Source organism: Mercurialis annua, linkage group LG7 (genome assembly GCF_937616625.2).
Source record: "Mercurialis annua linkage group LG7, ddMerAnnu1.2, whole genome shotgun sequence".
Taxonomy (NCBI): Eukaryota; Viridiplantae; Streptophyta; class Magnoliopsida; order Malpighiales; family Euphorbiaceae; genus Mercurialis; species Mercurialis annua.
In genome coordinates, this window is record NC_065576.1 from 39,950,852 (window position 1) to 39,978,851 (window position 28,000).

The 28,000-nt window shown below is 41.3% G+C and overlaps 2 protein-coding genes across 3 annotated transcripts; one reads left to right on the forward strand and one right to left on the reverse strand.

Annotated features, from left to right (window-relative positions):
• LOC126655958 (DEAD-box ATP-dependent RNA helicase 35) lies at positions 1-27,978 on the reverse strand. Of its 2 annotated transcripts, XM_050350374.2 has the most exons (3): positions 26,824-27,978; positions 25,087-25,979; positions 1-100 (listed from the first exon to the last, which is right to left on the reverse strand). In XM_050350374.2, exons 1-2 carry the CDS (start codon positions 27,717-27,719, stop codon positions 25,115-25,117), a joined length of 1,761 nt encoding a protein of 586 aa, XP_050206331.1. In that variant the 5' UTR covers positions 27,720-27,978; the 3' UTR covers positions 1-100; positions 25,087-25,114. The 2 variants fall into 2 exon arrangements, with proteins under 2 accessions (XP_050206331.1, XP_050206330.1); XM_050350373.2 differs by lacking the exon at positions 1-100 and having other exon boundaries at positions 24,952-25,979.
• Positions 8,326-13,227, forward strand: LOC126657175 (uncharacterized). Its single transcript, XM_050351824.1, has 2 exons — positions 8,326-12,657; positions 12,769-13,227. The coding sequence occupies exons 1-2, from the start codon at positions 8,326-8,328 to the stop codon at positions 13,225-13,227; spliced, it is 4,791 nt and encodes a 1,596-aa protein (XP_050207781.1).
• Positions 27,979-28,000: the final 22 nt, after the last annotated feature.

A 28,000-nucleotide genomic window follows, 5' to 3' on the forward strand; every position in this document is an offset into this window, starting at 1 on the left:
CTTGGCGTCCCCAACCATATATTTCTCCAGATCTCTAATACATGTATACTTAATTTCAGAATTTAGCTGATTGTTATATTCACTGCCAGCATAATCTTTCCTGCAAAACATAACAAGAGCAAAAATATTCAGCAAAAAAAGTCTTATTAAGTTTGCATCTTGATTCTTCGGTGCATTGAGATTTAACGCATTGATTTGTGAATATTGTCAACGACTAGGGCCCCGTCTTAAAAAATTATCTAAATCAATTCAAAGCAATAGGAGTGTTTCAGTTTGTCTCCATAGTAGCAAGAGCAAAACCTACAGAATTGTCAAGAAAATAGCAACTGAATCGAAAATTCAATTCGGCGAGTTACTCAAAAGAAAACAATCCATACTTACAGGCGCAACACCTAACAATTCGGGATTCAAGGATTGTGTACACTAAGTTCATGCCTGGATCAGAGGGTAATCCACTAAGACTATTATCAGGAATTCTGCATTAAGTTTGAGGTAGGACCAAAGAACAAGAATCAGAATCCGCATTAACATTACTCATTATTCCAGTCTAAATACTTAAATCTATAGTAGCTTTCCATATATTTAGGAACTATGAGGCAACCCCTTCACAGTAAACGTAGTCAAACAGATGCATGTAAAATTCAAACTATTGCACAATTCCTTGGTTCTATCTGCTGCTAAGTTATGACCCTTCAGGTGACAAGTCCCTACGCATGTAACTTTTGCAAGGTATATTTTAAATGTACCTTTGCAGGCAAGAGTCATAAAAGAGGGAAAAAATTGAAGAGCACTTCAGACTTGGAAAGTTGTCATTAACAGACATGTTTGCTTAATTATTAACAATTCTCAATTGTTCAAAGATTATTACATCTGCAATTCTGTTAAACAAAGACCAGACATGAGATTGATAGATCATGATAGATAAATCGAATTAAAGGATGTGATTGAGTTGAGTCACTAACAACAAAGAATGACAGGAAAGAAGAAACTTATTCAAGCCTTCACAAATGAAGGCTCAAGGGAACATCCTGACTCTATACCCACAATAGATAAATCAATAGCACTAGACCTTCAATATAGGTGGGGCAAGATGCACATATGTATAGAAGTCTATAATGATAAAGAAATTATAAAATTCTGAGAATTATTTGTTTATTGATTGAGTAGAATTACAATATAAATACACCCTTAAGGGAGAAACAATCCCACTAATCAAGGAGCTACAATGGAAACAAAATATGTATGAAAGGAAAATAATTATACACAAAGATATTACAGCAATCAAGGGGTCAATAAGGAATGATCAAGACCATTAAGGAAGATTGCTATGTTTGTGTTCTATCATGCCCCCGCAAGCGCAAGGGTCCGGGAAGGATGTTAAGCTTGGAACGGTGGAGCTGAAATTGTTGGCGAGATAGCGGTTTAGTTAAAGAGTCAGCAAGTTGATCCGAAGAATGAACATAAGAGATACGAAGTAATTTCTTAGCAACATGTTTACGCACAAAGTGAAAGTCAAGGGCAATGTGCTTCATACGAGAGTGGAACACGGGATTTGAGCAGAGATAGGTGGCACCAATGTTGTCACAGTAGATTATTGGTGAAGCAGGAATTGAAATATGTAGTTCTTGAAGAAGATTTGTGATCCAGTTGAGCTCGGCGGTGGCAGAGGCAATGGCTCAGTATTCAGCTTTAGTAGAGGACCGAGCAATGGTAGATTTCTTTTTGGAACTCCAACTAACATGAGTGGAACCGAGAAATACAACATAGGCTGATGTAGAGTGTCGAGTGTCGGCATCACCTACCCAGTCAGCGTCTGTAAATGCATGGAGGGAGAGCGTGGAGTGAGTAGAGATAAATATTCCATAATATGATGTGCCTTTCAAGTAACGGAGCACACGTTTCACTGCATTCCAGTGATTGGCAGAAGGTTTGTGCATAAATTGAGCTAGTTTATTAACAACAAAACCGATATCCGGTCTTGTAAGTGACAGATATTGAAGAGAGCCGAGAACTTGGCGATATTCAGTCGGATTGTGACCAAGGAGATCCGTCATCAATTTTGAGAGTCTCAAATTGTGATAGGGGAGTGTTTATTTCCTTAGCTGCATGCATGTTAGTACGATGAAGAATATCATGAATGTATTTATGCTGAGATATAAACATAACATTAGCTGATCGATGAGTTTCAATGCCCAAGAAGTAACTCAGCTGGCCAAGATCTTTAAGAGAAAAATGTGCATCCAGCTAAATAACGAAGTTGCGAATGAGGTCTTCCAATTAGGATGATATCTTCCACGTAAACAAGTACATTATATGTGACCCAGATGTGTATGTGAACAGAGAAGCGTCGCTGCGATAATTTTTAAAACCATTAACAGTTAGGAAAGAGCCAAGTTCATTGTACCAGGCACGCGGAGATTGAAAAAGACCATAGATAGCTTTGTGAAGTTTGCATACATGAGTAGGATAGGATGAGTTCACAAATCCAGTTGGTTGTTGCATAAAAATGCTGTCAGAGAGAGTACCCTGCAAGAAAGCATTGTTAATATCTAATTGATTTAAAGTCCATCCACGAGTTACGGCGAGTGTAAGAACTATCCAAATAGTTGTAGGCTTGACTACAAGAATGAAGGTTTTAGTGAAATCAACTCCGGGTTGTTGATGAAAGCCTTTGGCTACGAGGCGAGCCTTATAACGAGAGATGGAGCAATCGAAATCTTTTAATCCGATATACCCATTTACAGCCAACTATATTTGTGCAGGTGATGGGGGAACTGGGGACCATGTCTTGTTGTTTTGAAGAGCACGAAGTTCTTCTCGCATGGCTTCACGCCATTTAGAGTGTTTGTTGGCCTGTGTGAAGGAGGCAGGCTCGTTTTGAGAAGGGAACGATGAAGTTGTAGTGTGAAGTGAGAAAGGAAGCTTAGGTTTGTGCATATTGTTTTGGGCACGAGTGATCATTTGACGTTGTGGAAGTGGTGGGGTTGGACTGACATTAAATTGGGTAGTTTCATGGTTTGGTATATCAGATGGTATAGGGGTTATGTCTAATGGCTTGGAAGGTGTGGCAGATGTGCATATGGACGTAGCATCAGAGTGGGATTTGTCATGTGGTGATGAAGGAGTAAGTTGCGGTGAAGTAGTGCGGAATTGGGTTGGAAGTAGTACCGGCGCCAATGATGGTGTACTACGAAATGAAGCTGAATCAGAGATGTTACGTGAATTAGTATCCGAGTCCCTGCATGTAAATGTGGAAAAAAAACTTGAAGAGGGAACTGTTGGTATCACATAAATCTGAATATGCATTATTTTTATAAGGAAAAATGTGCTCGAAGAAAACGACATGTCTAGAAGTGAATATTTTGTTAGTTTTCGTGTCAATGCAAATGAATGAGTGATGAGGAATAGAGAACCCAAGATATACATAAGGACGAGATCGCGGTGCGAGTTTGTGTGTGTTGTATGGGCGAAGCCAAGGATAGCATAGGAAGCCAAAGACTCTAAGAGATGTATAGTTGGGAATATGTCCAAAGAGTTTTTGGTATGGATTTGCATTATGTAGTACGGGGATAGGCATACAATTTATGAAGTAGACATCGGTTTGAAAAGCATGTGACCAAAAACGAAGAGGAACAGCAGCATTATGAAGAAGCGTTAGACCGGTTTCAACTATGTGACGATGTTTGCGTTCAGCAGACCCAACATGTTCGGGAGTGTAAGGAGGGGAAGTGAGGTGTTGGATTCCATGATGAGCTACTAGATGAGACAGTGCAGTATATTCGCAACCGCCATCTGTATACAAAGTTTTGATGTTAGTTCGAAAGAAATTTTCAACAAGAGCTTTAAACTTTATAAATATACTACTCACATCAAATTTGAGCTTAAGAGGATATAACCATACATATTTAGAGAAATAATCAATGAAGATAACATAATACCGAAAAATTTCAAAAGAACTAATAGGGGCAGGACCCCAAACATCTGAATAAATAACTTCAAGTGGTTTATCACATCTAATGGATGAGGTTTTAAAAGCTAATTTGTGACTTTTGTTACATAGATAAGAGTCACACACCACACTGTCACTATGAGAGTTTGAAGTTACAATTTTATTGCTAGCTAGGATTTTATTTTGAGTTGATAGTGATGGATGACCCAAACGTTGGTGCCAAAGACGAGATGAAAGCGCAACACAAGTAGAAGGTGGAACGGCGAATATTCTGGTAGGAGAGCACAAGGATGGACATTCATAGAGGTTGCGCCTACTCCGGCCTTTCGCCAAGAATGTCCCCGTAGTCAGATCCTTCACAAGAAAATGGTTAGGAAAGAATTCAATAGAAGTGTTGTTATGTTTGCAAAATTGGGAGACAGAGATTAGATTTTTCTTAATTAAAGGAGTACACAACATATTACTTAATCTAAATGAGTTAGTTTGAGAGTTGATAGTAGACAAACCAACATGAGAGATACTTATACCATTACCATTTCCAACGACCACATCTTCGTTGCCAACATAATTTGAGTGCGTTGAGAGATTTTGGAGGTCCGAGCTGATATGGTGTGTTGCGCCTGAATCAAGGACCCAACTGTTGTTGTTGGTCGTGCGGCTGGATTCTCCTTCATCTATATTTGATAGTGATTGAGAGTAGTTGGAGGAAGGTTAGCCGCGAGATCGACAATATTTTGCACTGTGGCCTGGCGTGTCGCATAGTTGAAAGACAATACGATTTTGGTTTTGATTTCCCTGATAAGAGTTTGTATACCAGGGTGAAGAGTTAGATTGAGGATTAAAATGATACGTACCTCGTCTGTAAGAGGAGCGTCGAGGATTGCTATAAATGTGACCAGATGGAGAAGAGTAGCCATGAACATGGTTGTTTGAGGCAGCGAAAGTGTTATTGTAGCCACCACGATTTCTGTCGGCGTAGCCTCTGGAACTGAATCTCTTTGGGTGAATTGTGCGGTGATTGGAACATCTTCTTCCTTCGGCTCACCACTAGACGGAATTAGTTCTTCATCGAGTAATTTGTCGTAGAGGTCCTCAAAGAAGATGGAAGTATCTCGAATACGAACTGTTGCTGTCAGTTCTTTAAAGGCATTGCCCAAACCGTTGAGGGTGTAGGACATGATTTGAGCATCATTTAGTGGATGACCGATGAGAGCTAGATCATCAACAAGGCTTTTAACTCTACTCATGTAGGTAGCAAAAGATTTGCCTTTTTTTGTTGGTCATTAGGGATGTCATGAGGGAGAGCATCCGAGTGTTGGAGCAATTTGCATAACTGGTTTCTAGCTTATGCCAAGCATCAGCAGATGTGGTGCAATTGTTTATTGTTGGACCAATTGTGCTATGAACAGTGGCTTGAATGCCCAGAAGCACAAGACGATCTTGACGATTCCAGAAGAGAAAGTTTGGATCTGTTTGTAAGGGGGAGGATCGAGAGCCATCAACAAATTCAAAGAGTCCATAACCGAAGAAAGGATTGATCATCTGGGACTTCCATGATGCATAGTTTTCACCATTCTCAGCAAGTTTGAATGAGATTTGAGATAAGGCATTGAGAGATATCAAATTCTCATTGGTTGGGATGGTGTTTCCTTGAGCCATCACTGCTGAAATTGAAGATGTGGCAGATTTATGAGTGTTATTGGATGGTGTTTCCATGATGAATTGTATTTGGTGAGGAAAAGAAAACTGATGTGGCTAGGTCAGAATTTTTCTCTATTCAGCAGAGGGAAGCTCTGATACAATATAGAATTCTGAGAATTGTGTATTTATTGATTGAGTATAATTACGATATAAATACACCTTAAGGGAGAAACAATCCCACTAATCAAGGAGCCACAAACAAAATATGTATGAAAGGAAAATAATTAGGGATAATTAGGAGAATACTTAAATAGGTAAAATATTAGCATTTATTGCACTCAAAATCTCAACTTGATTTATCTACCCTAACGTGTCAGATATTTACTTTTTTACTCTCCTCTTTATTTTTATACTCCATTTATACTTTACAACTTTTTCTTCTTCTTCTTCTTCTTCTTCTTCTTCTTCTTCTTCTTCTTCTTTTCATTTAAAGAAAAATAACTAACACTTCAGCAATTCAATTTAAAATCTTCAGCTAATAACAATTAAACAAATTGATTTCTCTAATTTTATCATTATTTTTAAAAAAATTATTGTGAGTTTCAAATTTAGTTTCTGATCCGCTCGAATTTTTAATTCGTAATCAAATCGTTTCAAATTTCACTTCGAATTCAAATTCAACGATTAGAACTTTCTCCAAAAATAAAGAAAACTATAAATTATTAGTTTATTTGTTCTCATTAAAAATCTATTAAAAGCGGTTTCAAACGATTTCAAGTGTAGTTTCAAATGCAGTTTCAAACAGTTTACAAAGGTCTCAAACAAACTAAAACAGTTTCTAAAAAACACTTTCAACCACTCTAAAAATAACAGTTTCAAACTGTTCAAAAAAACAGTTTCAAACCGTTTACAAAGATTTCGAACAGTATAAAACAATTTCACACCGTTTACAAAGGTCTCAAACAGTCTAAAACAGTTTCTAAAAAAACACTTTGAAACAGTCTAAAATACAGTTTCAAACCGTTTACAAAGGTCTCAAACAGTCTAAAACAGTTTCGAAAAAACACTTTCAAACAGTCTAAAAGATAACAGTTTCATACAGTTTCAAACCGTTTACAAAGGGCCCAAACAGTATAAAACAGTTTCTAAGAAACACTTTTAAACAGTCCAAATATAACAGTTTCAAACAGTTTCGAACAGTATAAAACAGTTTCAAACCGTTTACAAAAAAATTCGAACAGTATAAAACAGTTTCGAAAAAACAGTTTCAAACAATTTCTAAAATTAATTAAAAACGTTTGAAAACCTAGTCAAAACATCATTAATGAAGAAAATGACGATTTTTTCAAAAAAAGTTGAAAAAAATTCCTGAAAACGATACTACAATTCATACAAAGAAAAGAAGAAGAAGAAGAAGAAGTTTCTCATCTAGTATCCATCATATTATCTGTTGAACTCTTTCACAATTACAAGATTTCTCATTTAAGTAAAACTCTTTTACTGATTTTTTATTCAAATTTCTTTGATTTAGAATTCAGGTATATAATGTGGAAAAAAGAAAAAGAAAAAGAAAAAGGAAAAAAATAGTTGCAGAGAAAATGAAAAGAAGATGAAGAAGAAAAAGAAAAAGAAGAAGGAAATGGAGGAAGAAGAGAGAGAGAAAGAAAAAGTTGTAGAGAAAAAGAAAAGAAATAGACGAAGAAAAAAAGGAGGAAAGAGAAAAAAGAGAGAAAAAAAAAGACAAAAGAAAAAGAGTAGAGAGAAAAAAAGAAACAAATAAGATGTGCATGTGTTTAAAAGAAGGAGAGTAAAAATGCAGATAAATTATTTTGCTAATTGAGAGTACAACTAAAAATAATAGAAAAAAAGAGTAAAAATGATACCGCCCTAATAATATCAGAACTCCAAGCATCGCCTAACGAATGCTATGCTCGCCCAACGGGTCTCCAAACCTCCCATCGCCCAGCGACAGTACGAGTATCGCCCATGTCTGTCTCGGGCGGACTTATCCAGGTCTGCCATTTAGGCGACCTCATCCACTCCGTTCCCTGAGATCCACTACCCGGGATAATCGGGAACGTGCCTTCACCATTATCAATAATCGTGGGACAAACCCACAATTTCCCAGATAACAACCGCCTTAAACTCATTATAAAAGGAAGCCACCGAATGCTGAGAAGGGTAAGCACAAATCAGACTTAAATACTCTTACACTCATTTACCTACCAAAAAACCCTCTCTGACTTAAGCATCGGAGTGGCTTTCAGGCTGAGCAAGCCTGAGGTCCTTTGAGCTTATATTTGTTACTTGTGCAGGAAAAACAGTACGGGCGACCCTTTAAGATCGACCTGTATCATTTGGTGCGGTGAACGTGGAACTTATCAGTTTCGTCGTTCCTTTTAGATACTTTTTCAGAATTTGCTTTTTCAAGAATGGATCCCCTACGAGATAACACTCTACCAGCTACCAACAGAGAAGACAGGGAAACAGAACCACCGGCCCTAAATCTGTTCCCCCCAACCAGCGAAGAAGGAGAAACCAGCGACCCCCTGGCGATAAGACAGACGATACCTCCGATAGCCATAGCACCTGAGGAAGAGCCAATCAACAACCAAGCAATGTTCAAGGCTTTCCTAGAAATCACCAGTCTACTCAAAGACATCAAACAGAGTATCTCGTTAAAGTCGCCAGAGCAGGGATCAGCGAAATCACCAGTACAGAAGTCAACGTCGACCATGGACAAGGGAAAAGAACCGATGCGAGAGGAAGGTGCCCCGGAAAATTCAGCAAAGAAACAAAACGCCCCCATAGTAATTCCAGACGAAGAACGTTGGATGGATGAACAACACACCCTCAAAGGCGGAGAAGAGCATCTGGAGGAAAAAGTCCGCCAAGTCATGAGCAGGCTTGGAATAAGATGTGAAGACGTAGACATCTCTCTTCGAAGTGACTCACCACTTGCAGATTTCATCATCTCTCACGAGTTCCCTACAAAGTTCAGATACCCTCCAAATTTGGAATCATACGATGGAATAGGCTGTCCCAAGAGCCACATTCACAAATTCCAAGCGGTGATCAATGTTCAGACAAACTTAGATCACGTACTATGCAAACTTTTTCCTACTACCTTAAAAGGTCTGGCGCAGGAATGGTACCAGAGTTTAAAGCCAGGATCAGTGCTGACGTTCAAACAATTCTCAGGACTTTTCCAGGCTAGATTCGTAGCATGCATCCCTCAAAAGAAGCTGTCCACAGACCTGCTGGCCATCATGCAATGGGAAGGAGAGACACTCAGGAAGTATGTAGAAAGATTCAATAAGGAGGCGATGCAGATAGAAGACCTGAGCCAGGAGATCGCCTACACAGCATTACTCAATGGAACTACCAACTCCGACCTACGAAAGGAATTGTTGGCTAAATCACCAAAATCATTTACCACACTGATGACCATCGCACATACGCAGATCAGAGTGGATGATGGCCAGAGAGAGATAGAGAATCGCCTCGGACGGGTAGAAGAACGAACGTTTGCAGAAAGAAGAAATGGGGACAGATCGCCCACAGGAAAGAGGTTCGGAGAAAAAGGCAACGACCATTTCAGAAATAAAAGAAAAAAAGACGAAGATAGGCGATATACGCCCCTGAACACGACCAGAACCAACGTACTGTTTTGGGTAAAAGACAGCCGAGAGAAGGTCAGATGGCCGAGGAAGATGAACGCTGCATCAGCCAGCAAAAGAGACAACAGCAAATACTGTGAATTTCACAAAGACAACGGCCACACCACAGATGAATGCTGGCACCTGAAGGAGGAGATAGAGAAGCTGATAGAAAGGGGATCCCTTTCCCAGTTCGTAAAAAGGGACACCGAAGCCAAAGAGACGGAGTCAGAAAGAAAGAAAGAGCGGAAAGAAGAAACCGCCAGAAGACCCAGACCAGAGCCAGCAGGCGTGGTTAACGTAATAATGGGCGGATCGACCGGAGGAGACAGCAATACTACAAGAAAGAAAGCTGCAAGAACAGTCTACTCAGTTAGCCCAGGTGCACCAAATGCTAAGAAATTCAGAAGCGTATCTTTTTCGGAGGGCGATAGTCATGGCTTATCAGTCCCCCATGAGGACGCCCTAGTTGTCAAGGGGCGACTCAACAATTTCGAAGTATCTCGGATGCTTGTGGACACGGGAAGTTCGGTAAACATGATCACAATGGAGGTGTTCGGCAGAATTGGACTCAAGAAAGAAAATTTGACACATGTCTCTACTCCACTGGTGGGACTAGGAGGCAAATCTGTACAGGTGGAAGGATCACTGGAGATAAACATCCAACTGGGGGATGGAGAGATCTACAAAGAAATCCGAGCAGAATTCATGGTGGTCAATATGGACTTTGCATACAACGCAATTCTCGGAAGGCCACTTTTGCACGATACGTGCGCATCCATTTGCATGAGGTACCTACTAATGAAAATCCCAACCAGAGAAGGCGATGCCGAAGTCAGAGGATGCCAAAAGTCAGCCAGAGAAGCATACTTTACAGCTCTCAGGAAAGTACATATAACCTTGCCAGTACTAACAATGGAACCTCCAGAGAAGAAGGAAAGGGCGGAGCATTATGGGCGAACCGCGAAAATCGAATTATCCCCAGGAAAGGAGATAGAAATTGGAGATGAGCTAGAAGAAGAAATCAAACGATCTCTGGCAGAAAACCTCAGATCGCTTGGAGACTCCTTTGCCTGGACAATAGGCGAATTGATCGGAGTAGACCCGGACGTCATATGTCATCGGTTAAACATAGCGACCGACGCGAAGGCAGTAATACAGAAGAAGAGAAGGCACTCGCCCGAAAAACAACTCGCCATCGCAGAAGAGGTCGCTCGGTTAAAAGCAGCAAACGTGATCAAAGACGCCTATTACCCCAAGTGGGTAGCAAATGTGGTGATGGTAAAAAAGTCCAATGGCACTTACCGAATGTGTGTGGACTTCACAGATCTGAATAAAGCATGTCCCAAAGATAGTTTCCCGCTTCCACACATTGATCAGTTAGTAGACTCCACAGCAGGTCACGCCCTCTATACATTCCTAGATGCCAAGGCGGGATATCATCAGATACCCATGGCACCTGAGGACCAGGAGAAGACGGCCTTCATAACGGACCAGGGATTATTTTGTTACAAGATGATGCCCTTCGGTCTGAAGAACGCAGGAGCCACATATCAGCGGCTGGTGAACTCAATATTCAGAGATCAGATAGGAAAACACATGGAAGTTTATGTGGATGACATGATCATCAAAAGCATCCGAGCTGAAGACCACCCAACAGATGTGAAGATAGTCCTAGAGACGCTAAAGAGATACCAGCTAAAACTCAATCCGGAAAAGTGCGTATTCGGAGTACCGGCAGGCAAGTTCTTGGGATACATGGTCTCTCAGCGGAGTATTGAGGCTAACCCAGATAAAATCGAAGCGGTCTTAAAAATGACACCGCCACGGAGCATACATGAAGTCCAGAAGCTCAACGGCCGGATCACGGCTCTAGGTCGGTTCATGTCCTGCTCGGCAAAACGATGTCTGCCTTTCTTCAAAACCCTGAAACAGATCAAGAACTTCACATGGACAGCAGAATGCCAGCAGGCGTTTGAGGAATTGAAAAACTTCCTATCCTCGCCCCCACTTTTGGCGAGACCAGATCTGGGCGATGTGTTATATTTATACATCTCTTGCTCTGACGAAACAATAGCAGGAGTATTGGTATCAGAAAAAGGAGGAGAACAATACCCGATCTACTACATTAGCAAAGTACTCAGAGATGCGGAGCTGAGATACCCGAAGTTGGAAAAGCTGGCGCTGTGCGTATACACCGCCACCATCAAGCTCCGACATTACTTCGAAGGACACCAAGTCATCGTACGAACCGACCAACCATTACGAAAAATCCTCCAGAAGGCAGAGACAAGTGGACGCATAGCGGAATGGGCCGTCAAAATAGGAAGCCTGGGCGTTATCTATGAAGCCCGAAAAGCACTGAAAGCTCAAGCACTAGCCGACTTCTTCGCAGAATTAACATTCAAAGAACCCATGGAGGACAAAACGACTCCCTGGGAGATACACGTCGATGGAGCAGTTTGCGGAGAAGGAGCGGGCATCGGAGTCGTGCTCAAAGGACCAGGAAGAATCCAAATGGAATACTCAGCAAGACTCGAATTTCCAGCTTCCAACAATGTTGCGGAATATGAGGCGCTGATAACAGGGTTGCAATTATGCGAAGAGCTCAATATCTCCGAAGTCCAGATCTACAGTGATTCACAACTGGTCGTGAACCAAGTCTCAGGGAACTTCGAAGTAAAGGAAGCTACATTGAAGAAATACGCCAAGCAAGCCAAAACCTTCTTTGCCGATAATGGGCGATCCTGGTCGTTACAGCAAATACCCAGAGCAATGAATGGAAGATCCGACGAATTGGCAAAGTGGGCGGCAACAAAGAATTACGATTCGATGAGAAATATCCCTCATGAAATTAAACGACAGCCTAGCTTCCAAGGAGAAATCAAAGAAGGCGAAGTACTGATGGTAGAAGAGGAAGAAACCTGGATGACCCCCCTCACAGCATACCTGGCTAATGGAATACTCCCCGAGGATAAGAAGGAAGCCAAAAGAATAGTGGTACTATCATCAAAGTTCGGAATATACAACGGCCAGCTGTACAAACGTTCATTCACCCATCCCTGGCTAAGATGTGTGAACAAAGAAGAAGGAGAGTACATCATGAAAGAATTACATGAGGGGACCTGCGGAGCACATGACGGAGCATCAACACTGGTCAGGAAAGCACTGCTACAAGGCTATTATTGGCCCACGATGAAAGAACAAGCTACAACGCTAGTAAGGGGATGCTGGCCTTGCCAGCAACATGCCTTGGTACCGAGAAAGCAAGCTTCAGAAATGAAACCCATCGGCAGTGCATGGCCGTTCGCCCAGTGGGGTATGGACATCCTGGGACCTCTCCCTTTGGCCACAGGACAACGGAAGTTCCTGGTAGTGGCAATCGACCACTTCACCAAGTGGATAGAGGCAGAACCACTGGCAAAAATCACCCAACAACGCATAACTAACTTTTTCTTTAGATCTATCTTGTGCAGGTTTGGAATACCGAAGGTGCTGATCACAGACAACGGAAAGCAGTTCGACTCAGCAGGATTTAGAAAGTTTTGTGCCGAGTATCAGATCGACCTAAGGTTCACTTCGGTCTACCATCCACAATCAAATGGGCAAACCGAAGTGGCTAACAGAATCCTACTGGCCGGACTAAAAAGAAGACTAGACGAGTGCAAAGGAAGATGGGTAGAAGAACTCTACAGCGTCCTATGGAACTACCGTACCACCCCTAGAGAATCAACGGGCGAAACTCCATTCGCCCTAGCCTATGGAACGGAGGCTGTAATTCCTGTAGAGATCGGCGCACCCACGCCAAGGACAGAAGACAACCAACTAAACTTAGTTGAAAATGAAGCAGAGCTCAGGAACAATCTGGACCTCTTGGACGAAAAGATCAACAGATCAGATATCAGGATGGAAGCCTACAGACAGAAAATGGCAAGACATTTCAACAGCCATGTGAAAAAAAAAGAAAGTTCGAATTAGGCGACCTCGTCATGAGAAAGACCGAAGTTATGAAGGGAGCAGCAGGGACCGGAAAGCTGCAACCAAATTGGGAAGGACCTTACACCATCAGCAAGGTCATTAAAGAAGGAACATTCAAACTCACCAACTCCATGGGAATAACCATACCCAGAGCATGGAACGCCAACAACTTAAGGAAAATTTAGCAACAGTGCTTCACCTCTCAGCATGATTAGTCATTTAGTATGTATGCATTTAAATTCCTCCAAGTGATATTCCATCACAGCATTGTATTTCAAATTCCTCCAAGTGATATTTCATCACAGTACTACATTTTAATTCCTTCAAGTGATTGTTTCGATCACAGTATTGTATTCACAGTTCTACAAAGTATATATTAATTTACCCTTGCTTGGACAAGGAAATTTCACAGATATTATCTTATCACTAAGAATTATTGTTTAACCAAAATATTTCCAAAAAAGGGGGAACTGACGAGTTCATCCCCACAAAGGAAACAATAAATACATGCGATCTAAGCAAACATCGCCCAATAAAAATGCAAAAAGAGCAGAATAAAGAAATATATATATATTAAAAGAGGGTAAAATACGCCCTCCGAAAAAATTACAAGGACAAAATAAAAAAAAAAAAGAAAGGAAAATTCTTCCTATACAAAAACTAAAGGGAGAAAGAGGAATCTAAAGCTTGATCTCTGGCTCAACCTTCTCCGGGGCAGCCTCTTTGTTCCCCTCCAAAATATTTGGGACAGATAGCCCCTCCTGCGAACCCCGCCTGGCTGAAGAAGAAGCATCAACATGAATGTTGCCAGAACGGGTGGGAGAAGGGACATCGGCAAGACTAAGAGGATCGGACCCTGGAAGGATAGACTCCAGATCAGAAGGCCGATCCAATAAGTCCAGAGCAGCAAAAGGCCGCTCCGAAGATATAAGCAAGCCGAAGTCCTTCTCCTCAGGACTACCCCCCAAACCAGGTACATGTGGCCCCTCGCCAACCTTGACAGAATCACTGGCCGCTGGGACAGACTGTTCGGCAACCTCAGCAGCATTCTCACCCTTCTCAGGCTTGATAGAGACAAACAAGTCTTGGGGAGAATCTGGCTCACTCTCACTGTTAACCCCCTCGGGAAAGCCATATAAGAATTCAACGTCCCCATCAGGATGACGCTCCAAATAGGTACCCACGATGGCTTCAGTGAAGTCAGTCAGATCATTGGCTAGCTGGGCGGTGTTACGGCGACGCCTCTCCTTCTCACGAATCAGCCTGCCCCGCTTCAAATAAAGCCTCTTCTCAGCAACAGAGACTTTTTCGTTAAGGGCCGTGACGGTGGTGTCGAACTCCTTCTTGAGATCGTCATAATCAGTACTTTTCAACACCACCTCTGCCGCCAGACTTTTATTTTCCTTCTTAAGGCGGGCGACCTCCTCAGATAGCACACGCTGCTGCTTCACAGCACTCTCCCTCTCTCTGGATAACCTATCCACATCAGCACGAAGAGAGTCCAGTTTCTGAGTGCACCCGCCATGTTCGCTGCGGAGGGAGTCATACTTTCCCTTCAGCAGCTTGTACTCCGTCTTTATCTTCACCTGCATCTCTTCGTCGTTAAGACGGTTGGAGCGGTATTGACGGATGGCATAGGCAACCTAAACATAAAATAAAACTGAGTTAGAAAATAACCATAACAGGAGGAAAAAGGCAAAATGATAAAGTTAGAAAATAATCACCTTTGCCAGGTTAGAGAAACAATCGTCCATCAGTACGTTGTCCGGCATCTTCAAATAGTAATCAACATCCGAAGGGCAGCAGGAACCCCGGAAGATGTCGTGGGCAACGGCAGGACAACGCACAGTAGCATCAACCCCATACTTCTGAAGGAGCAGGTCGACCTGAGTCACCATTACATCCCTCTTGGGCCTTTTCATAGAGGGTCCTTCCCCCTCAGCATCTTCGCCCCCTGAAGAAGGAGCTCGCCTTTTGCTGCCGGTCGAAGCAGCCGGGGCAGTTTGGGGAGCCAAAGGAAGGGACCTGGAATGCTTCTCCTTCGCAGGAACCTCCATCTTATCCTTCCCCTTCCCGGTGTAAGAGGGAACAGCAGGAGGAGGAGGGCTTGTGACAGGTTCCTTTATCTGGAAGCCTGGCAGCACCACCCTAGGAGTGGGAGCAGATTCATCACCCTTCTGAGAAGAAGGTGGTTTGCCTCCAGCCGAGGAAGGAACATCGCCTCCTTTCTCGGCAGGCGCCTTCTTAGCCTCAGAAATCGGCTTGGGAATAGCTTGGGGAAGGGCCTCCCTCTCTCGAGCCTCCCGGCGAGCTTTCCTATCCTCCATGACCTTCTGCTGAAGTTCCTTGAAGTTCGGCACTGAAAAGTCAAAGTAAACAAAATTCAGAAAACGCTTCACAAAAATTAAAGGAAATAAAAGCTTCATGGTACAAACAAGGTACCAGAAGGACTAAGAGGCATAGAAGAAATATTAAGAGGGGAAGAAAGAAGTGGTTCGCCCATGTCAGGGAACTCGTCTCCATTATTAGGCGATGTCTCCCTCCTATCCTCACTCTTCTTCCTCTTCCCCCTTTTTCCACCCTGCACTCTCTTATTTCTCCTGGAGGCAACACTTTGGTCCCAGCCAAAGTAGGAATCTATCAGATTCACTACGTGCACCTTAGCGCCACCTCGAAGCAGACGCAACGTCTCTTTATCAACCTCGCTCAGGTTCGCCTTTTCCAACTTTAGGGGCCCTTCCACAAAAACATTCGGAATGGAACCCCAACCCCCTTCCTTCTTGGCGATGACAAAGGAACCTTTCCACCGCTTCAAAGAATTGGGAAGGCCAGTGAAGGGAGATCTTCCGGGTTGCAAGTAGAAGAACTCATCGCTTTTCTTCCTCCCCAAAGAATAGATCGCCCTAACAATCTCGTAGCCCACCTGTCTCTTCAGTTGGAGTCCACGAATAAAAACTCATGTCAAGTGACGGTGGGCGTTAGGATGGAGTTGACCTAAGGGGATCTTAAAATTATCGAACACTTTTTGGGTGAAGAGATCGAGTGGTAGCCTTAAACCCGCCTCAAAATCTTCAACAAAAAGCAACTGTTCATCATCCTTTAAGACCTGGCTAACAGCCGAACCCTCAGATGGAATCCGAAGGCCAATGAAGGGAGGAATTTCGTACCTCGCCCTAATCCATACAAGGGCTTCTTGACCCAGACTGATGGTCCACTCAGACAAAGGTTTTTTCTTACTAGAAGATGTCCCAGAGGAGACTTTACGTCTCTTAAAAACAAAATCCTCCTCATCTCCTTCGTCATCACCCAGTCCACCGTCTCCGGCCTCATCTTCACCAGCATCCTCAAGGGGAGCCTCGCCCTCTGGCTCTCTGTCATCAACACCCTCCTCACTATCAGGGATCACCTTTTGAGACAACCCTTCCTCGTCAGATGACAACTCAACGAGGGTAGCAAGAGGAACAGGGTAAGTTGGGTCACTGGCAGAACTCTCAGAAGAAGAGGAAGAAGAAGGGGAGGACACAGAAACCTTTAATGTAGACATCCTAAAAATATACTATCTGAAAGCAAACAAGAAGAAGGAAACAAGAAGACAAAGAAAAATAGCTAAGCCACTTACTGATCAAAAGAGAAAGTCTGGTGCTATGTAACTCGAAGAAAGCCTGGCTGGAGAAATAAATCAACAGAAGTAGAGAATCAGAAAGAAAAATCAAGAGTAAAAGATTTTAAATTAAAGAATAAGTACCTCTTTTATACGCCAAGTTAGACACTCGAATGCCTGACAGCAGGAAACTCCTCGAAATAATCAATGAAAAACCAAAAGTCGCGTTCTTTTATAGTCAGAAAACGCTTCAAATTCGTAACCGTTGAAGGAAACGTTTGGAATTCAAATCATTTCGAAAATTTCGGAAATTCGAATTTTGAAATTTGGCGCTTCAAGTCTTTGACTTAGCAAGATTACAGGGGGGGACATCTGATACCGCCCTAATAATATCAAAACTCCAAGCATCGCCTAACGAATGCTATGCTCGCCCAACGGGTCTCCAAACCTCCCATCGCCCAGCGACAGTACGAGTATCGCCCATGTCTGTCTCGGGCGGACTTATCCAGGTCTGCCATTTAGGCGACCTCATCCACTCCGTTCCCTGAGACCCACTACCCGGGATAATCGGGAACGTGCCTTCACCATTATCAATAATCGTGGGACAAACCCACGATTTCCCAGATAACAACCGCCTTAAACTCATTATAAAAGGAAGCCACCGAATGCTGAGAAGGGTAAGCACAAATCAGACTTAAATACTCTTACACTCATTTACCTACCAAAAAACCCTCTCTGACTTAAGCATCGGAGTGGCTTTCAGGCTGAGCAAGCCTGAGGTCCTTTGAGCTTATATTTGTTACTTGTGCAGGAAAAACAGTACGGGCGACCCTTTAAGATCGACCTGTATCAAAAAATATAAAATTTTAGAATTGAAATAATGAGAACAAATAAATTTAAAAAAAGTATTTTGTGCAAATTTCTCAAATAATTATACACAAAGATATTACAGCAATCAAGGGGTCAATAAGGAATGATCAAGACCATTAAAGAAGATTTCTATGTTTGTGTTCTATCAGAAATAACCGCAAATGTGGGCCTAGTTTGGATGGTTAAGACATCTCTAAGTGCATCAAGAGTTTGTGGATTCAAATCACGCCTCCGTAAATAACAACTAACAATTGAGATTCGAAAAAGTCGATTACCATCTTTGAAAAAAAAACATCTAGAAAAACATTAATGTTCAAGTATGTTATCAGGATTAATACTTAGGGACACTGTTATCAAAATCGTACAATTCGATACAATTCACCCCAAATAGATTTGAATATTTGAGTAAATCGCAAATCAAACCGTATATGAGACAAATCTACTGAATCTATAGTGAATCGTAATGAACAGGTGAATCGTGTGATTCACCCGATTCATAAAACAAAAACAAAAAGTAAGAAAGAATAAAAGAATAAAAGAACAAATAACAGTACAACCAAGTATAAATAAAAGATGAAAAAAAGAGCATAATAAGATAAAAAGAATTTGAAAGCGACTTAGCTACGGTGGAAGATAAGGATATCGATGAAAATGATGACAGCCTTGAATTTCAGAATGATGGCTACCTAGACTATTATTATTTTTTTTAAGGAAAAGGATCAATTTCATTAATCAACAGCTGTAGTGTCAGCCACAACAATAGGAGCAATATCGGCAGGGACAGACCCCCTCCAAATTAACCAACAACTAATCTCAGATAAGGCTTTCTTAGCCAAGGCATGCGCAACAGAGTTAGCATTTCTGTTGGTATAAAAGAAACCTTTACACCAGCCTTCACTAATAAGACTTTTACAATCACTAACTATCAGATTAATATCGTTACGTAGCACCTCCTTTGTGTTGTTGAAGTTATCTATTGCCACTTTTGAGTCAGATTTGACTTCAAAAGGAATAAGACCCTCTTCAAGTGCTAAAACAATACCATCCCGAATAGCCTGAGCTTCACCATCCCTCACCTCCATCTTAGTATTATAACGCTTACATCCAACAGCTTACACCTTCCCTTCACAGTCTCTGATAACCACCCCAGTGCTGAACTTTTGTTGTTTGACATTAAAACCTGCATCAGCATTAATGCAATAAACACCTCTGCCAGGCGGCACCCACCGTTTATCTGTCTCTCTAATTGCAGAAGGTACCCTGCTTCTCATCAAGTTTTGTCCACCCTTCTGAGCCTTCTGAAAGTCCTCTATATATCTCACTGCCCACTCTATAATCTTATCTGCAGGTTTACTGCCTGTACCAAAAAGCCATGAATTTCTGTCATTCCAGATGCACCATAATATGACCCCGAAAATCAAAAAGTCGCCCTTCTCAAGTACATCAAAAGCACGGGTCATCAAATCCTGGATGGTCCAGTTTTTATGAGGATGTAAAGTCCCAGTCATGACCCAGTTACTCCACACATTCTTTGCTTTAGGGCAGAACCACAGCGTATGGATACTTGACTCCACCCTATTATCACATCTAGGACAGCTAGTATCAATATCCATACCTCTTCTTTGCAAGTTATCTCTAACAGGAATCCAGTTTTGGAAACATTTCCATAAGAAGATTCTCACCTTCGAAGGGATAGCAAGCTTCCAAAGACTCTTCCACCATTTAATATTCCTCTCATTATTCGAGCAAGAAGGAATGCTCTTCCTCTCCCACGCCACCCTGTAGCCACTCCTCACACTGTAATTCCCTCTAGTGTCATAGTGCCATCGAACAATATCAGGCTGATCAGAAATAGGCAAGGGGATAGCTCGGATAATCTGGCAATCCTCCTCAGAGAAAACAAGATTAAGCAATTCCACATTCCACTGACCATCAACACCTATCAAATTGCTCACTAGGGCATTTCTACCCAACATCTGATCCCCAATCACCTTGAAAGTACTCTCTCTCGGAATCCACCTATCCTGATAAATACGGACAGAGAACCCGTTTCCAATCCTCAATCTTAAGCCAGCTTCCAAAATCTCCCTAGCCCAGACTATACTTTTCCATGTATACGACGCATTTCTCGGGCACTTAGCAGTCAAAAAAGTTTCATTTTTGAAATATCTAAACTTAAACATTCTAGCAACAAGGCTCTGCGTATCAGTTAAAATTCTCCACCCTTGTTTAGCAAGAAGACTTTTATTAAAACATTCAATATCTTTGAAACCCATCCCACCAAAACATTTAGGCACACATAAAGTCTTCCACTTAGCCCAATGAATTTTCCTACTCCCTTCATAACTACCCCACCAGAATCTATTACACAACCTCTCAATATCAGCAATTAAATTCAAAGGCAGGCGAAAACAATTCATAAAATACGTAGGAATAGCTTGAATAACAGCTTTAAGCATTACTTCCTTACCTCCACTAGAGAAAAGGTTACCTTTCCAGCTTTGAAGCTTAACCCAAATCCTCTCTCTGATGGACTTAAAACTCTCACCTTTGCTTTTGCCAATAGAAGAGGGAAGACCCAAGTATTTTTCGTGACATCTCACCACTTGAATCTGCAAAATCTGCTGGATCTTCTCCTTAGTTCTCTGATCAGTCCCCTTCCCGAAAGACAACGCAGACTTATCAAAGTTTATAAGCTGCCCAGAAGCTTTCCCATATGTAGTAAGGATGTCTCTGATGACCCTGCATTCATCTTCAGAAGCTCTGGCAAAAAGGAGGCTATCATCCGCGAAGAAAAGGTGCGAGACCTGACAGTTAACACCAAACTCAATCCCATGAATTTTATTAGTAGCCACAGCATCATTAATAAGACTAGAAAGACCCTGTCCACAAATCAGAAACAAATAGGGGGACAAGGGGTCTCCTTGTCTGAGACCTCTTCCTGGAACTATATTTCCTTTAACACCACCATTCAGAATGAAAGAAAAAGTGGTAGAAGAAATGCAGTTCGAAATTTTAGCAATCCAAGTTTCAGCAAAACCCATCTTTCTCATCATTTTCTCAACAAAACCCCATTCTACTCGATCGTAGGCTTTAGACATATCTAACTTTAGCGCTAGGGGACCAAAATTCTTCTTTGTAGATTGTTTAATAACATGGATACATTCAAAGCCAATTAATGCATTATCCGTTATTAATCTACCCGGGACAAACGCACTCTGCGCACTATCAATCACCTTATCCAACACACCTCTAAGTCTATTAGCTAAACACTTAGACACAATCTTATACAACACATTACAAAGGCTAATGGGTCGAAAATGATTCATACAATCAGCAACCTTAACTTTCGGTATCAACGCAATGATGGTCTCATTGATACAGTTAATAGGGATATTATCATTCAAGAATCTTAAACATACCTCAGTAACCTCTCTACCTACTATATTCCAGTATTTTTGGAAAAAAAGCGCTGGGTACCCATCCTTCCCCGGAGCTTTAGTGGCAGGCATCTCTTTCAAAGCTTCCAGCACCTCCCTTCCAGTGAACTTTTTGCACAACATATCGTTATCCTCTGCATTTAAGGAAGAGGTAACATGTCTTGTAACCTTTTCAACATCCTCCTCAGAAGGACTAGAGGATTTGAAAATAGTACTGAAGTACTCTTGGATAATAGCTTCCACTTCCACAGGGTTCTCCCTTAACATACCTGCATCATTTTTTAACCCTCTAATCCTGTTTCTGGCTCTTCTTTTAGAGGCTTTCATATGGAAAAACCGCGTGTTACTGTCCCCTGAAGCAAGCCACTCCACTCTAGATCTCTACTTCCATCTTAACTCTTCCTGCAGCTGTAATTCCTCAAGCTGCTTCTCTATTCTTCTAACAACATCCATGGAGACATTAGGATTTGGATCCTTGAGCAGCACCATGAGTTCCTTTTTCTTTCTATCAATATCATGCTTCAAGAATCTCCCATGCATTTTCCCCCAGGATTGGAACACTTTCGCACAGCTCTTTAATTTCGCCGGTACATTACCCATCTCACTCGACACTCCATTCCCATGCCAAGCATCAGATACCACCCCATTGAAATCTCCGTTTACTGTCCACGCTTCTTCGAAATGAAATCTCGAGTTCTGTCCTCTCCTACTGCCCCATACCATATTATGCTTATCATAACATAACACAATAGGTCTATGATCCGAACCACTCAGGTCAAGCTTCTGGACCACAGAATTGGGGAAGTTCCTTTGCCAATCTTCATTAACAACAAAACGGTCCAATCTTTCACGAATAACGCCATTCACTCTATTTCCCCACCACGTAAACTCATGAACCTTCCTTTCAACATCAGCTAGACCACAATCCTCCAAGGCTTCCCTAAAGTTTCTCATCAAGAAATCAGGCCTCATACCACCACCACTCTTCTCTTCGTTCACAAGAATTTCGTTGAAATCCCCTCCGCAAATCCACGGCCCCATCCACATCGTACTAAGCCTTCTCAGTAGAGTCCATGAATGAATTCGTAACGATTGCACTGGGTTTCCATAGAAACCAGTAAAACGCCATCTCGCATTATTCCCTCCATCCACCGAACAATCAATATGATGAATTGAAGAACTAAGAACAGAAATAGAACCTGGGTCACTCCATAACAACCCTAGACCTCCACTCCTCCCTTCACAATCAACCCCAAAACACCCCTCCATATTAAATTTCCTTCTAACTTTCTCTATCTCTTTAGCCGTCATCCTCGTCTCCATCAAGAAAACAATGCTAGGCTTAAACTTATTGACATGATCAATAAGGTTTTTGAATGTTCGGGGGGAGCCCAACCCCTGAACATTCCAGCATAAGATACTCATTGTGATCGGCGAACCTGATCCACAGGTTCCGCCGGATAATCAACAGCCTCATTCTCACCAGAAGCATAGTCCCGTTGAAGAGATAATGCATCAATTTGAATAGACCCTCCCACTACATTTGCTTCATTGCCCTTCAGATTGCCACACCCAAACTCAACCAAATTAGAAATGTCAAGTAAAGGTAAAGTTTGCCTCTTCCCCTTCAGCTGGCTTTTCCTTGAAAAAGAAGAAGAGGCCTTCAACGTGGGCTTATTAATCCCAATCTTTTTTTTCAGTTTGGGCCCAGACAGCCCATAATCGCCTTTCTTGACTCCTTTGGCAATCCTTAGCCCACTAATATCTTTGCTATCTGTTTCCTCATTCACATCCACCTCAGTCAACTCCATTCCCCCCTGATTTCCTCCACTAGAATCTTTTATTTGAAATTTTTGAATTTTTTTCAACGCATTTTCCTTATCCATCGATAAATGTAGGGAAATATTTGATTTCCCCTGAATCTCGCCACTGATATCTCCCTTTCCATAACCGTCACCACCTTCTTCCTTCTGCGCTTCCTTCCATGGCGGTTGTTTGTCATACTGCTTGGCCACCGCAGTATCCTTACTCTCCGAATGGCCCCGCATACGTTTCCCCCTACTCCCCACTCCTTGCACTTGCCCAGCTCTAATAAGATCATTGTATTTGTAGGTAGTGCAATCCACTCCTCTCTTGACTGCACACTCGACCAACGGATGACCAATGATCCCACAATTAAGGCATAACTCAGGAAGTCTTTCGTACCTTAACAAGGCTATTATAACAGTTCCCATCTCATCAACCTTGACTTTCAACCCTCTTTTCAAAGGTTTGGTGATATCAATCTTCACCTTCACCCGAATGTACTTTCCCAGGCAATCACCAGTTGCCCCTGGGTCTACCTCCTCTACCTGGCCTATTTTACTCCCTAACGACAAGCCTGCTTCTCTGTTCAGACACATTAATGGGAGGTTATGTATCTGAACCCAAAAGGAACTAGTATCAAATTTCATGCTGGTGTAATCTCCAAGTCCTGTAGGAATTTCCAGCACAATGAGATGTTCCTGATGTCTCCAAGGGCCTCCACAAAGCACCCGCTGTCTATCCTCAATCGACCCAAAATGAAAGATAAACAAATTAACACCAACATTTTCTACTGCCATTTGGTGTCTTCGTCTTCCACAGAAAATTAATCCTAGAGATAAAGCCTTCTCTATTAATTTTCTTTGTTGATAGCACCTTCCCAATCAATGAATGGGCAATCTTGCTTTCACCAGCACTTCTCGCCTTCTCTCCTAGGTCACAAGCCACGATATCTTCATCATCAGATAGAGATAGTGATTGACAAAGAGAAGCCAAATCCATCGGAATTCTCTATCACAGAGGGGGGACTATTCTGCAGAGCAGAAACTTACTATTACCTAGACTATTATTTTAGATCTTTTAATGTTATTTTCAATTTAATAATTTTATTTTAAGCTAAACAATAGTTAATTTGTTAAGCACTTCTACTAACAATACTCTAATTTTCCGTTAAGACTTTTTGTTATGTTAAATAGTCATATAATGCACGTTTTAGCAATATTTGAAATTTCATAAAAAAATTATGTGAGTATACATCTTTATAAATACTATTAAACATATAAACTGAATCTTAGAATTCGATTCAATTCCCGATTTTTCAATTCACTAATCAAACATTTAGATTTTTCGATATGAGTCTCGACTTGACAACTATGCTTAGGGATAAATTTATTAAAGCTGTGTTTAGGTCTGGGAAGTTTGCTCCTTAAAAACATGCAATAAACTAATACTATAATGATTGAACTTCTAACAACTAACATGAAATCTTTTATGTCACCATGCATAAATATAATATTGTATACACTCAATTTCTGTTCATTTTCCATATATAATTTGAATAATGCTATATAACCCTTCTTTTTAACCCACCTTCTTTAATCCACCTGACGTGACAACAAACTAGTGGATGCATTAAAAGTTGTTTTTTGAGAAATGCACTTTTGGAAGGGAATTAGACGAATTAAATGCTGCCACTTAAAGAGGGACAATGAAGGAGGTACAAAATGGTGGGTTAAATAGCATTTTCCGTATAATTTACCTGATGTAATGAAACGTTGATGAAGTAAACAAAAAGAAAAAAATTAATCATAACGATTCAAAATTAGCTAGAACTTGACCTTTTTGAGTTCCTTATGATCATTTCATTAACGATCATTATCAGACCTAGTAATATTTCTTACCAACCAGAAACAGGGCATGTCTGATTTTCTTACTGCTCGTAATTGAAGCTCTACATGAAAGGCAGATATGCTAATGAAAAGAAACAATTGCTTGATTGAAAGGAAACTATTCGCAAAAACTGATTTTCCAATAGATGTAAACCAAGATTACTTTGTCATTCTGCTATACAATAATATCGGCATTTTTCATTTGACAATGCCATTAAAGATGTTTGACAGAAAACAAAAATAAAATCCTGCAAACCAGATCAGCTGAAGAAGCTGTAACTATATCAGATTTCTCCCCTATATCCTCCAGAACCAAAATAATCCCTTCTAGAGTTAGCAAGTTGCTGCGATCTCTGATGCTCCAACTTGGGGCAATCACGGATGCGATGACCAAGCCCACCACAATAGGCACAGCCCTTAACTCCACTTGCATTAGTTATCGTGTCTCCATCTTCCATTGGATCATCTAGCTCCGCCAAAACAGGAGGTATCCTCTGTTTTGCTTCTTGCAGTAGATGCTTCAAATCAAGGAGTGTGGTCTCCGTTTGGTTTTTGTTAATGAAGGTTGTTGCAATTCCTGTCTTACCACACCTTCCGGTTCTTCCAATCCTGTGAACATAGTTTTCAATTTCTGCGGGCATATCATAGTTTATCACATGTTGAATGTCAGGAAAATCCAGACCCTTTGAGGCAACATCAGTGGCAACCAGAACATCTTTCTTGCTTGCTTTGAAGGACGATATTGCATATTCTCTCTCTTCTTGATCTTTGCCTCCATGAATAGCCACAGCCTCAACTCCCTTTAGGAGGAGATATTCATGAATGTCATCCACATCAGCCTTGTTCTCACAAAAAATCAGAACAGGAGGTGGTGTCTTCTGTAGGCACTCCAGGAGATAAACTATTTTAGCTTCCTGTTTTACATACTCAACCTCCTGAATGACATCGAGGTTTGCAGCTCCTGCTCTTCCAACGTTAACAGTGACAGGCTTTACCAGAGCACTTCTGGCAAAGTTCTGTATTTTTGTGGGCATAGTAGCAGAGAATAGAAGTGTTTGCCTTTGAGATTTGAAGTGATCAAAGACTTCCCTTATGTCATCCTCAAACCCTAAATCTACCAGTCTATCTGCCTCATCCAATGTCAAATACCTGAAGAAGAGAAAGAACAACAACATCAATAACTTTTCTTGTCCTCTGGTGCAATGGCATAAAATGAGACGACTTCTAAGAGTAAAAAGGTAGAGAAGTGTGTGTCAAGAATGGGAACAAAGCATTGGAATTTGATGAGACCATAGCAGTAAGCCAGTAACAGTATCACAAAACTAAATGCAAAACAAATATGAAAATATCATTGAAGGAAACAACAGATATTTCTGATGCAAACAATCAAACAACTCATGCAGAACCTTTCAATATCATATCAATTTGCATTTATATCAAAGAACAGGAAATTACAATACTGCTATGATAAATTCAAAATATTAACTATATAAAGTAAAATTACGGGGATATATGTAAGCCTGTAATACTGAAGAAGTTATCTGGCAAAAAAATCACAACCGACTAGATAAATTCATAGTCCAGTAGGTAATTGAGACTTTCCCTCCCTTATTTATGAATAAAAGGGTCATGAAAATTTACATCCATCAATGAATAACAAACTGTTGCTGCCCACCACTGGCTAAAGTAGATTACTAGTTTATTCCAACATTTTTTGTTAAATAGTTTATTCCAACATGTTTATCATCCCATATTCCCATCACATATCTAAGACAAGGACTGGCCATTGGACATGTGAACAAGAGACCAGAAACTCAAAATTGTATAAATGACACGAAACTTGATTAGAATATAAAATTCAATGCTGAAAAAACAGATGCAGCATCTTAAGTATGTTTCACTAAGAGAACACAAAAACAGAATCATGGCAATCAAAAGAGCTTATCCACAAGCATAGTATTAATTGATAATGATATAAAGTAATAGTAGTTACCTGCAGTTATCGAGATTCATTTTCTTCTTTGCTAGCATGTCCTTCAACCTCCCGGGCGTAGCAACAACAATATGGACACCCTTCTTCACAATCTCCAACTGCGACCTCATATCGACTCCACCAATGCAAAGCAATGGCCTCAACTCCGGATAGCCAGCTTCTTTCATAGGACCCAAAAACTCCTCCACCACTTCATAAGTCTGTCTAGCAAGTTCTCTAGACGGGCAAATAATCAACGCAAAGGGACCTTCTCCAGGCGCAATGGGCATCATCATTTCCTCCTGTAAAGCAGTCATAATCATAGGAAGCACAAAAACAAGCGTCTTCCCAGAACCCGTAAAAGCAATACCAATCATATCACGTCCTGTTAAGATAGCAGGAAGACCCTGCACTTGAATAGGAGTAGGCTGCACAATCCCTTTCGCTTTAAGCATCTTCAAAATAGGCTCAGGAAACCTCATATCCTTAAAATTCTTAATCGGTGGAGGAACTTCATCCCCATCAACTATGATATGCCACTGTTTCCGAATTGCATCACACTGCTTTTTCGACATTCGTCTAATCATAAGAGGCGGCTTCCACCCGGTCAATAGCGGTTCGGAGTACGTGATTCCCTTAGCTAGTTCACGAACTGACATTAGGGTTTTCTTGTCTGATAAATGCTCGATCATCTCCTTCTCTTGCTGCACAATTTGCTCGGTCGGGGTAATCTCAGGTTGGTCGCGCTTGAGTTGGGAAGCCTTGACGAGGAGGCTAGGTTTTGCTTCGGCGAGATTTGATTTATCGAGTTCATCTTCTAAAGTAGAGGCTTTTCCCTTTCTTTGAAGAATCTTTTGCGCCTCTAATGCCCGACGTTTTGCCACTGGGACGTATTCCTCATAGTCGTCGTCCTCCATGTTTGAATTAACGGAAACTTTGTTACTCTCGTATGATCAGCTCTGAAGTTAGGGTTTGGAATTTAGGGTTTTCTTGGCCGTCTCCGCTGAGAATATCAGAACCCCGGGAAGTTCCAGTCGCAAATATAACTGCAATTGAAGTGTGGCAATGGAGAATAATAGCAAAGTATAAATCTTTGTAAAACCTAAAATTGAAGTGAAAGGGGAAGAAGAAGACTATATACTTGTAATTTTTATTTGGACATGAGGAATCGAACTGTTTGTGTTATTTTGATTTTTAA

What these genes read in the sequence shown, in the direction of transcription:
- LOC126657175 (XM_050351824.1), top strand. Translation starts at nt 8,326, where the DNA reads ATGGACAAGGGAAAAGAACCGATGCGAGAGGAAGGTGCCCCGGAAAAT. An exon ending in ACTTCACCAAGTGGATAGAG is followed by an intron (nt 12,658 to 12,768) that starts GCAGAACCACTG and finishes AACGGAAAGCAG; the next exon opens with TTCGACTCAGCAGGATTTAG.
- LOC126655958 (XM_050350374.2), bottom strand. Translation starts at nt 27,719, where the DNA reads ATGGAGGACGACGACTATGAGGAATACGTCCCAGTGGCAAAACGTCGG. An exon ending in ATGAATCTCGATAACTGCAG is followed by an intron (nt 25,980 to 26,823) that starts GTAACTACTATT and finishes TCTCTTCTTCAG; the next exon opens with GTATTTGACATTGGATGAGG.